Source organism: Leptodactylus fuscus, chromosome 4, assembly GCF_031893055.1.
Source record: "Leptodactylus fuscus isolate aLepFus1 chromosome 4, aLepFus1.hap2, whole genome shotgun sequence".
Taxonomy (NCBI): Eukaryota; Metazoa; Chordata; class Amphibia; order Anura; family Leptodactylidae; genus Leptodactylus; species Leptodactylus fuscus.
The window spans coordinates 160,107,370-160,121,731 of record NC_134268.1 but is presented as its reverse complement, the minus strand read 5'-3'; the positions used below and the strand labels follow the sequence as shown (position 1 = coordinate 160,121,731).

At 41.7% G+C, this 14,362-nt stretch overlaps 1 protein-coding gene across 1 annotated transcript in view; it reads right to left on the bottom strand.

The window, feature by feature from the left end:
- Positions 1 to 9,268: 9,268 nt before the first annotated feature.
- BFSP2 (beaded filament structural protein 2) overlaps positions 9,269 to 14,362 on the bottom strand; it is a 29,145-nt gene continuing 24,051 nt past the window's right edge. Inside the window, exons 5-7 of the mRNA XM_075271288.1 lie at positions 13,958 to 14,086; positions 11,448 to 11,668; positions 9,269 to 9,531 (exon numbers count right to left, since the gene is read on the bottom strand). Coding sequence (XP_075127389.1) covers positions 9,528 to 9,531; positions 11,448 to 11,668; positions 13,958 to 14,086 — 354 coding nt within the window. The 3' untranslated portion in view covers positions 9,269 to 9,527. The remainder of the gene's footprint in view (positions 9,532 to 11,447; positions 11,669 to 13,957; positions 14,087 to 14,362) is intronic.

Here is a 14,362-nt window from a genome sequence, read left to right as displayed (position 1 = left end):
GCTGTACACAGAGACCAAGGGAGTCTATCCAAAGTTTTGCTGATCGTTTATTTTTACTGTCAGCTGGTACACAAGGCTCACAAAGTGATGATATCTATAGGAGTATATTGGTCAACAGGACATTACCAGAGATGAAGCAGCGAGTTGGGATATATGTGGCTGTTTAGAATTCTTACACCTAAATTATTCATTGCTTTTAGAGGGCTGAAGCAACGATCAAAGAACAAGATTTGGCACAAAGCTAGAGTGGCTTCTGTTGAAGGGCCTGGCCCTTGGGAGAAGGTAGTTAGGAGGCCCTCCAAATATTTTAAGGGACTCTGAGAAGGAACAAGCCATAATTTGCTACTCAGGTGGGTCAGATCTACCTTCAGACAAGCAAAAGCACCTAGATCATCTGCTGATAAATAAAATGAGAAATTGAAAGCAATACAAACTGTGGGTCAAATGATGAGAGCTAATGTAACCAATTGTTGTCAAAGTCTCATTACTAATTCTCATCCCAGGAGTTCAGACTATGAAACTGTTGCCTCTATCTACTGTAGTGGAGTTCAGGAGCAATGGATGTAATAGGCCAAGATTATTTGCCACAGTGGAGAAAAGCACACAGTACACAATGCTGATTGATACCAGAGTTATGTATGCCCCTCAACCACAAATTCAGCCTTTGTCTACAAGAAGAAGACTCAATTTACAGGCATTTCAGGTATCCCCTGCTTTGGCCATAGGAACCAAATAGACTGTGTTAGGGTCTATTCACACGAAAAAAAGCTAGCAGAACCCATGTGAATGGACCCTTGTGCTAGGTTCACACAAGCGCATGGTATCTGCCCACTTGCAAACCATTAAAAAAACCAAAAACTGTTTGATACCCGAATTCATCTGTTTAGACAGATTATGCGGTGTTCACACTAGTACTGCTGTCCGCCCTTTGGGTTTCCGCCTAAAGCCCTGGAAAAACGCAGTGGACTTTGTGTCCATGCAAAAAAACTGTTTCACCGCAGAGAGCCTGCATATGGACACCGCCAGTTTGCTTTCAAAAGCCCATTGAAATGAATGGGTTTTAAACTGACTGCTGGCCAGCCGTCCCCTATACAGTTTTCCGGGGCTTTAGGCGGAAACCCAAAGGTCAGACAGTGGCACTAGTGAGGATGCTGCATTAGTCATTGGGTGTCCATTCAATGTGTGTCAGTTTGTGTCTGTTTTTCTTCCCCATTCTTCATTCCGAGCATGCGCAGAGGGTGGAACGAAATTGAAAATGGACACAAACAGATTACTATTGGTTGCTGTCCATTTGGTATCCTTTTTTGAACGGAGAAAAAGTCCTGCAAGCCTAACTTTTTTCTCTGCCTAAAAGAGTGGATACCAGACAGAAATGCTCCAAACGCACACCTGCGGAAGGTTCTTTACAACCCATTGAAATCAATGAGTTTTAAAATGAACCGTTCTAAATCAGCTTTTGAGGATTTTTCAATGGTTTCAAAAACTGATTTCATGCAGAGAGCCAAACGCAGATGTGAACGCAGCCTTAGGAATAGACAGTCATGAATTTCAATTGAAGACATATTTCATGAATTTACCTGATTCTGTGTCTGTTTTAGTTTCGGATTTCTTGGGACAACATGTAGTTGTTGTTGACTATGCAAATGAAAGGATCTAGTTTCGTGATAATGGAAAGTATTGTGTTGTCTCTGATTCCCCTGTAGTGTTTGCAAATAAGAAACAGAAGGCCTTCTTACTTCCAAGTCATGATGATGTAAGGGTGTATAAAGATAATACAGGAGTATGAATATATGGCATAATGAAGGGGAAGGAAGTTATTTCAAGGAGAACATTTGAGTCCCAAAAGCAGTAACCTCTTCCAAAATCAGCATTAAATACAGTAAACTGTTAGAGCAAAGAATATTGAGAGAATGTGAATCTGTAATATTTTTTTTTCACTTCCTTCCAAAACAAAATTATTCTTCACACTAGGCAATCACAATACAAATTGGTTTTCTTATGGAAGGATCAACAGTACGCATAAATATGACTACATAATTCATCAACAACATTCCATAAGAGGATGGCTGCAGTATTGGAAAAGTTTTAGCAGCTGTGTTGCAGTATGTAGATGATCTGCTCGTGCCCACAGTGGCCCCTGCAAATAGTATGAGGTTCCACAGTGGCTCCTGCACACAGTATTCTGCCCCATAGTGGCCCCTCCACACAGTATTCTGCCCCATAGTGGCACCTCCACACAGTATTATGCCCCATAGAGGACCACCAACAAACTATTGTTATACTCTGGAATATTTTCAGACCTCAGAGTATAATGATCAAGGCCAAGGGGAGGTGACAAAATCAAAACCAGTGTTATTTACCTCTTCTGGACTTCGGCACACTCCCTGCTGCTTTCGGCCCTTTTCAGTGTTGGCACATACATCATGTGGGCCAGGCCGGTGTCGCAATGTATAATGATGCTGGCCTGGGCCACATGACGTCTGTGACGTCACTAAAGTTACCCAAAGATTGCAGGAAGTTATGCTGGAACACAGGAAAAGTTAATAACATTGGTTTTTCTCACCTCCCCTAGACATCATTATATTCCGGTTTCTGAAAAGACCCGAGAGTATAATAATAGCAGTATTATTATACTCTATTATGTGCTCACAGCCACATCCCCTTCTCCTTGTGCTCTCCAAGAGGCCCCAGCTACGTGATATGGGATATAGAAGGGGAAATAGAGGCGGCCATGAGCAGGAACGGGGATCGGTACATAAATAGGGCCAAGGCTACTCCTGCAGGTAATGGCCTATTTAAAAAAAAAAAAAAGCATCAGGGGCCCGCTGGGCCCCCTAATGTCTTGGGTCCTGTGGCAGCCACTACAGCTGTTACCTGGTACTTAAACCACTAATTAAGGTTAGAGGTTATTCTAAGGGTTTGGTACATACAGAAATGAATAGTAAGATGGATCAGTATGGTTACACAGTATTCCCAACAGGGCCGGCTCCAGGTTTTTATGGGCCCTTGGGCGACAGAGCCTCAGTGGGCCCTCTTGTAAAGGAGGTGGGGGAGTCGAGACACTGTGCGTTGCAGATGAAGCGAGTGACGTCATGCAGGAGTGTGGCGTCACCAACGCCATACCTCCCAATCTTTTAAAGAGTAGGAAGAGGGGCAAAATGTGCGGCGCGCTCTGCGCGCCGCTGCAAATTTGGCTCCACCCACTTTTATGTTGATTCCACCCATTCTCATTCATTTATCATGTGCTCCCACACAGTATAATCCTCCTACAGTCACCTGTAAATTATATGCCCCCCCTCCATCTCTCCCCCAGTTTCATATACACCCTTCCTCTGTCCCCAGTTTCATGCCCCCCCTCCATCTCTGTCCCCAGTTTCATCACGTTCTCCCCCTTCATCTGCCCACAGTTTCATGTCCCCCGTCTCTGCCCCAGTGTCATGCTGTTCCACCCCTCCCCTTCATTTGCCCCCTCAGTTTCATTGGGCCCCCTCCATCTCTGTCCCCAGTTTCATGCCGTTCTCTCCCCACCCCCTTCATCTTCCCCAGTGTCATGCCGTTCCCCCCCTCCCCTTCATTTGCCCCCAGTTTCATGGGCCCCCTTCATTATGTTCCACCTTAATATGCAATACAAAACAAACACTTAAACTCACCTTCCATCACTCACCTTCCATCGTTCCCCCGACGCTCCTCTCTCTCACTCCAGTCACATACGCGATGCAGGAGCTGTGAGATCAGCTCCTGCTTAGCTCCGGCCCGGCTTGCGTGTGTAGGCGCGATGTGATGACATCATCATCACACACGCAAGCCGGGCCGGAGCTAAGCAGGAGCTGATCTCACAGCTCCTGCATCGCGTATGTATTCCAGCTCATCGGCGGACGGACGCCGATGAGCTGAAATTGTGACAGGCAAGTGCCGTTGGGCCCCCAGAGGCTCTGTGGGCCCCGGCACTTGCCCGACTATGCCGTGCGCTGACGCCGACCCTGATTCCCAATTCCAGTTTATCATAACATGTCACACATACATGTAAACCTGAGGTTTAACCAAGAGATTCTGTATCAGAATTCACTGCATCAATACCACCCTTGACAGTGGAGAGATGAAATGCTATGAAGACAAAATACAGACCCATATTGTAAGATATGGCTGTGGAATATGATTATATTATTATATACACACGTGGACAAAATTGTTGGTACCCCTTGTTTAAGGAAAGAAAAACCAACAATGGTCACAGAAATAACTTGAATCTGACAAAAGTAATAATAAGTAAAAATTCTATGAAAATGAACAAATGAAAGTCAGACATATATATAATTTAGAATAGAATTTTTAGCACTAGTAGGTTGTTATTCACATTATACACTTTTGGTCTTTTTTCTTCCAATTTTATTTTAAACTTTATTATGTATAGATAAATATTTGTCATATATGTGTGTTTTTGATTTCACTGTTCACTTGGCTTTTCATTCACAATTTATGTATTGATTTAGTTAATTTAGCTATTAATATTTCAGTTGTACCTGATTTTATTTAATTTATATGTTTCTCATCTTCAGTAATAATCCTACTATGCATGTTTCCATCCATTAGGGCTGTGTGTTCTTCTGCACATGCGCTCAGTTATTACATGATAACACAATGTCCATTACCCTCTCAGTATACGCTTGCACATGGTGATATATATGTACTGTGCAAGTGTGACTTTTGGACTGGGGGCATCTTCATGTTTGTGTCACTGTGTCCAGCAATTGCTTCTTTCATTTTTTGCATGGTCAGTTTTATAAGTAGGAGATATATATCTGTATTATATACATAATCTGCGTTATATACATGTTCTATATACTTTCTGATGTAGTTGATTAATCTTGTTTGTGTGCATGTGCTTGGTTGTGACTTTTTTCACGCATGCGCAAAGTGGATACATAATACGTACACCGCCATTACTAAATTTTGGAGAATTTACAGTGTTTGGAAATCGCAGCATATCCACTGCCTGTATTTTACCGCTGTCACATCCACTCTATAGTGACAGTAAAAGTTTCTGCTGTTGCCAAACTGTGGCGTTTGCACCACATGGGGCTCAGTCCTAAGAGAGAAAAGTTTCTCCCATCTAAAAAAAATAATGGCATATTATTAGGATATATCAGCACTCATTACTTACTGGGGAATCAATAATTTTCAGCTGAAAACTTATTTGGCCAGTATCTATTCTTCTTATCCTACCAAATGCGTACACACTGGACTCTGCAATGTTCTGAATAGGTAAAAGAAAGTAAGTTGCTACTAGACACCTCTTGTGGTAGCATATCCTACCCGAGAACGAATGATTGAGGATATTGAAATTCATCGTACCCGTCACTTTTTCCTCTACCATCACCTGTCAAGGAAACAGAGGACACTTCCAGTGACGTAACTAGGAATGGCGCGGCCCCGTGGCGAACTTTTGACATGCCCCCCCCCCCCCCCCCGACCGACACCGAAGACCCCAGCGACCGACCCCCCCACACACACATTCCTGCACGCACACAGTATTATGCACCATAGTGGCCCCTACACACAGTATTATGCACCATAGTGGCCCCTGCACACAGTATTATGCCCCATAGTGGCCCCTGCACACAGTATTATGCCCCATAGTGGCCCCTGCACACAGTATTATGTACCATAGTGGCCCCTGCACACAGTATTATACCCCATAGTGGCCCCTGCACACAGTATTATGCCCCATAGGGGCCACTGCACACAGTATTATGCACCATAGTGGCCCCTACACACAGTATTATGCCCCATAGTGGCCCCTAAACACAGTATTATGTCCCATAGTGCCCCCTGCCCACAGTATTATGTCCCATAGTGGCCCCTACACACACTATTATGCCCCATTGTGGACACCCATGAACAATTATTATACTCAGGGGTCAGAGTATAATAATCGGAGACCGGGGGGGGGGGGGGATATAAACATAAAAAAAACACTGTCACCTATCCCCGGCTCCACTGCAGTCCTCGGTGGTGTCGGCCATCTTCCTTGACGATCGGACATCACATGACCTGGGACACAGGCCCCGGTCATGTGACGTCAGGGACCTCACAGTAGTAGGCCCGAAGCATGCCCAGAGCGTGGAAAGGTAAGTAACACTATTTTTTATGTTACCTTACCTCTCTCAGGCCTCCGATTATTATACTCGGGGTCTGAAAAGACCCCCGAGTATAATAATAGTGTTTGTTTGACCCGTGGTGTCACTTACCAATCCCGGCCCCTGCCAGGATCGGTAAGTAAATAGGGCCTGTTACTGGCTGGAGTAACTCCAGCCGGTAACGGCCTATTAAGAAATAAAAGAAAACGCAGTGATAGCTGCTGTCGCCAGGCCCCTAATGTCCCGGGCCCTGTGGCAGCTGCTACCCCGGTAGTTACACCACTGGACAATTCCCATACACATTGTCAGTAATTGTCAGGGTTGGGCAGTCATAATCTAATGTGTATGTTAAGCTTTAGGCAGATTTGTTTTACAGTGGTAATCCACACACTGTCTGGGGAACTGCTACACAGCTCCATTCATGTGTTGTATTTCCTTACACAGTAGGTGAATACTAGTGAGATTGTGCATGGAAAAACCATAAAGGAACAGCAGAGCTGAGCTAGTATTGGAGCTCATTCTTTCACCTTCTGGGCTGGATTTACATAATTTCTCTTGACAATTTAAAAATAGCGATGTCTTAGAATATTTCTATTTGCTTACAGCTTCCATGTTTGCAAAAGTGACAACTAGATTGCCATGATATTGGTTGTGACTTTTACAGTAACCTTCTAGGCAATATTCTCCATGCCAGTCTCCATGCTGAAAACTACTTTAAGTTAGAAAAAACTGTTCAAACCATTGAAAGTGCCAATACCCAGTGTGATGCCCAAGTTTGTGCCCAATATTACTTAGTGACACATTGCTGAGATGTTTGTTCTCTGCAGGACATTTACCTCTTAGTTTTTTGGAATCTGTTTCTCTCATTAATTACATCATGGAAAATTACTAGTTAGTTTTTGTGAGAATAAGAACCCAAATTGAAACAACATCTGAATAGGAAAAGTGTAGAAAAATAACTAAATTCCAGCATGGTCCAAATAAAATGGATCCAAATCTCTGTTATTTCATAAAGACCCTCTCAGGGCAGGTTCACACCTACGCCCCATCTCCACTTTTCAGGTTTCCTGCTTCTGCCCAAGAAACTGGACAGGAGATGGAAACCCGGCAGTCAGTGTCCGCCCGTGAGCGCCTTCTGGTCTCCACGGCGAAACCAGTTTTTTTTAACCAGACACAAAGTCCTGCATATCCGACTTTGTGACCAGTTAAAAAAAAAAAACGCGGAGAGGCAGAAGACGCTCACGGGCGCTCACGGATGGACACTTTGCAAACCCATTCAAATGAATGGGTTTGAAAACTGACTGCCGGTTTCCATCTCCTATCCAGTTTCTCGGGCAGAAGACGGAAACCTGCAAAGCGGAAACCGGGTGCAGGTGTGAACCCGCCCTTAGTTTGGCCTCTAGATCTATTAAACAGCAGAGAAGTGTGAACTAGAACACCTTTTATTGAGGTTCATTATATTGGAAACTGGGACATAAAACTTCAATATATCGTTTTCACATCTGACTACATTCATATTGTCATTTTATTGATTTTCAAGGTCATTATTTTACAAGTATAAGTACTAATAGACTTGTCTTCAGTCCAAGAACATCATGTGACTCCGACTCAAGAGGATTTGAGATACTCCAAAAAGAATTTCTTATCTTAATGGTACTTTCCATCATACATATCTTCATCTTGTTTATTTCTCAATGTTAAATTGGCCCTCCAAAGAGTCATCCTCCAGTGCAGAATGGCTTTGAGAAATGATTCACCTTGTGAGAATACAGAATTTCTTTTACTAAAGGTGCCTTGAGATTTCCACCTGCGGCTACTTTGTTCTTTCAGAACTCCTCTTTGTTCAAGCCCTTTCTGATATAAATGTAGTGTGGAGGAGTTAGAGGTTATACAGCTTTTACTTTAGATTTTACAGACTGGTCAGTATCTGACTTGTCTTTCTCTACCCTCACAGTGATGTAATTTTAGGGGTTATTGAGGTGATCGTATGCTTGAAGCCAGTATTATCATGTGAGTCTTGTATAAATATGCTTACTTGTCTACAAAGTGAGACGTCGAATGATATATGGGACACTAGGAGCACCAGTCTAATCCTCCTCCATAGACTGTTATCGGACATGAGCAGTCTTGTGAATGGAATGGTTAGAGCAATGTGTCAGTCACCCGAGGCTGCCCGATCTTCACCCCTCTACATCATCAGGGGTGCTTTATGAAGTAAGTATCCAGTATGGTTTATATTTTGTTGTGTTTGTCCTAATATAACAATGGTAACTGTTGTGACAAGTTATATTATGGCGGCACTAAAACTGTTCCATAATGTATTACAGTATTACATGAGAAATGTAACACAGCTCTTAGCCTTAGATCTCAGTGTAACATCTCTGCCTGTTCAGGTCTCTGTGCCACCCTTCGCTCACACACTGCAGCACAGGAGACATGTTCAGTTTGATTCATTGCTTAGTGTTTGTTGTTGCACTGTGTGAACACTGTTGTATCTAAGTAATTGAACCACACCCATCTCCTGCACCTTGTTTCCCTACGTTCATGAAATGGTTAATTCTAGTCTTGCCTGTGTGATTGACAGACTGTTTTCCAATAATGTTAGGTAGTCAGGGCATTCACACAGCACAGTCATGACATGGTCATGATGCTGTCAAAAAGTAGATGTCATGACAAATACCGCAGTATTCCATTAATTATTACAAGCCGAGTGATTGTAGCTAATAGCTATGTGGTAACCTGCAAAACTAAGCTGCTATTTAAGGTGCATATCTAAGCTGCATACTGTTGCAATGGGCATGACTGTCCTCTTTTCTTGTGCACCTTGATCACAGCCATGTCATGACTGCACCATGTGATCATAATTTTTGTGGTTACCATGTGGCACAAAAATGCTACTCTGTCCTACATTATTTCAATAGAGCTTTAAAATTGACATTATTTATCTTAGAAAATGTTCAATAAAAACTACATTTAAAAAAAAAATAAAAATTGACAGTATTACAAGTGTAGCTAAAATACACATTATTAACATGGAATCAATTTGTAACACACGGCAATGATCTGAAATAGTTTCTGACAGGTGGAACATTTCCTAATGCTGTAGAAAAAAAAATCCATAAATCAGAAAAGAAACGAGTAGTCTGGTTTTTTTTTCTTTTTATTAGATTCAGATTTCATTTTAAAGGGTGAAAATATTAGAACTATGTCAAATCACTTTCTCTTTGCTACATTGGTGAATAATGCTTCAGTCTTAAACTTGAATACACACAAACCAGGCCGAGTTTTGCTTATCCAAATATATCACAGAACCATTCCATTTCACAGGTGCGTATCATGAATCCTTATCTTGACTGTAAGATCAATTATCTAGGACTGTTGTATTAAACATCATCTGCAAATAGAACAAAATGGATTGAATCCTCATATTATCACTACACACCATGCAGTTATAAGGGTATGTTCACACTACAGTTTTCTTCTTTTCCATTGTTCTGATCCATCAGAGGTTTCACTGAAGTGTCTATTAATTTTAAGGGTTTTTTTTTTTTGTTAAATCTCCTTGAAGTCTAATCTACAAAGTAGCGGAGCTGAGCAGATTTATGGGAAAAGATTCAGTATAACTTGTCATGTATTAATTGATTAATTCTGTCCAGTGAATAACAGCTGTCAATCACTGATAGGACAACCCACTGGACTCATTTACTCCGTATCTATCTATCTATTTATCTATCTATCTATCTATCTATCTATCTATCTATCTATCTATCTATCTATCTATCTATCTATCTATCTAGCTATCGTCTCCTTGTGTTCTCTAACATGCTGCCTGCAGACTACACAGCAATTTCGTGGTGACATTCTTTAAGGATGCAGCCAGTTTTCTTGTGTTTTTCTTGTTATGATTCAGAAAGTCATAACTTTTCTATTTTTTCATCAATGGAATGGGTTGAGGTTTTTTTTTCATTTTGAGATGAGCTATAATTTTTTGAGGGGTACATATGATTTTTCAATCTTTTTTAAAAAAATTTTTTGTGTATTGTGGTGACCAAAAATACATTTCTTACACTGGGTTCACACCAGCGTCTTGTCTCCGTTCTGAGGTTTCCATCTTCTGCATGCTCTCCGCGGCAAAATAGTTTTTTATTTAAACCGGACACAGAGTACTGCATGTCCGACTTTGTGTACGGTTAAAAAAAACTGGTTTTGCCGCGGAGAGCACAAAACACTCACCGGCGCTCACGGCTTGACACTTTTCAAACCCATTAATTTGGCCATAACATTGTTTTTTTTAGCTTGTTGGGTAAATTATGTAGCACAAACATACGATACTAAACATACTATTTTGATTGTTTATATAATAAAAGACATTTAAAAAAAATGTTTAATGAACTGTTGTAAAATCCCATTAGATAACTAGACTATGTGATCTTCTGATTCCTGATAGAAAATACTGCAGTACTAATCTGGTTTTTGATATATTTATTTTAAAATTTTCCATGCTGCTATCTATATTTAAAGATGACCTTTCATGTCCTCGGACACATGCAGTGTAATACACCGCTAGAAAGCCGCTAGAATTCAGCGCACTATTGGCTTTCCCGTTCTGTGCCCCTGGTGAAGAGCTATCGGTGCCGGTACCGTAGCTCTTCAGTGTCACAAGGGCATTTCTGACAGTCTTTCAGGAACGCCCTTCTTCACAGTAGTGTCTATTCCGCTGTACTGTCAGAGGGGGTGTTCCTTACCACCCAGCCATGACGCTGAGCGATGAGGAATGCCCCACCCCTACTCCTGATAGTGTTCGTCCATAGACGAGTACTGGGGGGGGGGGCGGTGTTCCTCACCGCTGAGTGTCATGGCTGGGTGGTAAGGAACTGACTGTCAGAAATGCCCTTCTGACACTGAAGTGCTACGGTATCGACACCGATAGCTCTTCACCTGGGGCACAGAACGGGAAAGGCTATAGTGCACTGAATTCAGCGCATTGTTGGCTTTCTAGCGGTGTATTACACCGCATGTGCCCGAGGACATGAAAGGTCCTCTTTAATGAAGTACTATGTCCTGTAATTTTCACTCTTTCCACTAAGCCTATTAATAGAATGATACTGCTGCTTTATGTTACGTGTAGCCTTATGCTCTTTTTCAGATTAAAAATTAAGAGCTGGCTTTTATTGGTCCTTTTTGGAAGCATATGTATTGATGTGATTTGTTTACTAGTTCTATTATAATACCGCTGCCAGACCACTATAAGGCATATCATAGCAAAGACATAAGCATACATGGATCATTGCTGCCATATTGTACACCTACCTGTTTTCCTCTCCATCTAGGATAGAGTGATATGCTGCTATTTCTTTCTCTAGTTGCAACTTGTGGGACAACAAGTGTTCTCGGTCTCGCTGGTGCTGCTCAGTTTCACTTTTAATTTCCTCCAGTTCTGCTTCCAGCTTAGTGATCACAGAGCCCAAGTTTTGAAGCTCAATGTCATGCCAGTGTTTAGCGTCATGCAATGAGTTCTCCAGACCTCTTTTCTGCAAACACAGATAAGTCTTAAATTTGAACATATCCTACAATACATTTGAATCCAGAAATGGGAAGCCACATCCAGAATTGGGAGATGGCGCCACTGACGCATGACTATGCATTAGATAGATGGCAGGGTTACTGACACGGCTATACAATTAATGCTGACTTCCTGGTCCTGCTAATAGCAGGAGTGCACTAAAGTCATATTTAAACTCCCGTTGAACTCCAATTGAAATCCCATGAATTGTGTTCCCCCGGAAGAAGCCATCAGGCAAAACGCATGTTGGGGCACAATCTTCACTCGGGGACATATGCATTTTTTTCATTCAGGTATAGTTAGTATCTAGAGATGAGCGAGTACTGTTCGGATCAGCCGATCTGAACAGCACGCTCCATAGAAATGAATGGATGCACCTGATACTTCCGCTTTGATGGCGGCCGGCCGCTTAACCCCCCGCGTGCCGGCTACGTCCATTCATTTCTATGCGAGCGTGCTGTTCAGATCGGCTGATCCGAACAGTACTCGCTCATCTCTATTAGTATTCCATGTTCAATTACTTTATGTATGTGCACTGGTCACTTTATTTGTATTCACATGGTTCATGGCTTACTATTCTTACCTGATTTGTATGTCTTTACATTGGCCCTGAGTCTTTGTTGCACTATTTATGTGATTTGAACTTTCCTCCCATTTATATGTTCTAATAATAATATAATATATATCTTATTGAATTTAATATCAAATCTTTCTTCATGAATTATCATAGCTCCCCCTGGTGGTAACAGTAGGCGGCCTAAAGAGTTATCGTTTAACACTAGGTCCAATCAGTATGACAAAATTATGATTTGGCAACATATCACTTTGGATTTATTTTAAATATGACAAAACAATAAGTACATTTAAAAGGTAGTCTATCATTCGATATACCCTATTCTAGTCCTTCCTTTCTTTTTTTTTTTCTCCCAGCCGTTTTTGAATTTAGTTTTTTGGTTTATGCTAATGAAACTCACAGAGCAGCGGGGGCATTACCCCTGTGCTCCGAGCACAGCAGCATTATACCCTGCTTGCCACTTCGTGGCCCTTTCTTTCACGCCCCTCTCTATGCAGATGAATGCTCCTCGTCATCCTCTTTTCTGCTTCTGCAGCAACAAGTGTCTCAATGAGTGTACTGCGCAGGTGCAGTACACTTGTGTAGTTCTAAGGAATACAGTACTAATACTATACAAAAGTACAAAAAAGAAGTAGCAATTATTCGAGTGTCTTTTCTACACCCTCCTCTCTTTACTAATATGGAAAAAGGAATTGAAAAGTGGAGAATAATTTCTGTAATTAGATATATTACAAAGTTTCATATCTTAACCTGCACTATTCATTTATGAAACATTGTTTATAACTGGAGGTTAGACACTTCCTGCCATGGAAACTCAAACCCTCCCCTGCCTATTTGCACAACAGCCTAGCCTAAGTAAAAGAGTGCGCCCACACCACCTTACACTATAGTCAAACATATCCACATATCCTGCGTAACCATATTTTGAATCTGTAGTATTATCTGTATTATTATCAAAGGCTCTTTGTATCTGCAATTTCACTGAGGTGGTTACATTACATTACATTAAAATTAAATTTCAACCTAAATTTTCAGTATTATGGACATTTACTGTGGAATTCAAAGGCAAAAAATAACCCTTGCTCTGCTTATACATAAATGTATTTGTAAGTTATTCCACTCATACTCATCCATTCCCCTTTGACCCCACTCAATTCCACCCAGTCACTTTGTTCCTCTATACCATAATATTGTGCTAAAGCTTCCTAAAGGCCCACACACAGTATAATAACCTCCATAGTGCCCCCACACAGTATGATGCCCCTTTTGTGCCCCCACAAAATATGATGTCTTCTTTTAAGACCCCTCACAGTATAATGTCACCCGAGTGGTCTCTATTCAGTATAATGCTCCTATGGCCCACACTCAGTATAATCCCCTTGTGGCCCACACACAATATGCTCCACAGTAACCTCAACCCCCAAAAAACCACTCATCTCGCTCTGTTACCCTACAGCTGTTTACAGATCCACACTCTTAGAGGGTTGGATGAACCTCAACATTTTGTCTGTCTGTGTCCAAACAGAAAGTACATGGCTGACGAGGACACAGACAAACTTAAAGTCGGGATATGTTGCCCCATGCCCAGGGGAGGTGGAAGGTCCCTGAAACCCAGGACGGTCCAATTGAATCTGGGGCAGTTTGAAGTTATTGCATGTGTTTGTTCGTGACCTATAAGCCTACCAGTGTCCTTAGGGATTCAGTCTCAGCCTGCAGGCTCTGGATTTTGCAAGCTGTATCATGAAACTCTTCTCTCAGACTCTCCACAACTTCTTCCTCTTGGCTTTGCAATGCTGGCATCACTGCGGACTGCTGTGGTCAGAAAAGAGGGAGATAATCTAAGTATCATACAGATTCTATCAGACGTATATGGCTTTACACGCTTCAGTTCTGTGATAACCAGAATTGTAAGATTAATATTAATGAGGTCTGTAAATAACGGCATGAATAGAATTTTTACAGATTTTTTTTAATAATTTTTTTTTTATATTGTTCAATCCCGACAACTCCCCAAAAATACAAACCATATTAAAGTCCATAAGGTGTGGGACAGCCATATTGATTCACAGTGAGGGGTAGATGTATAAG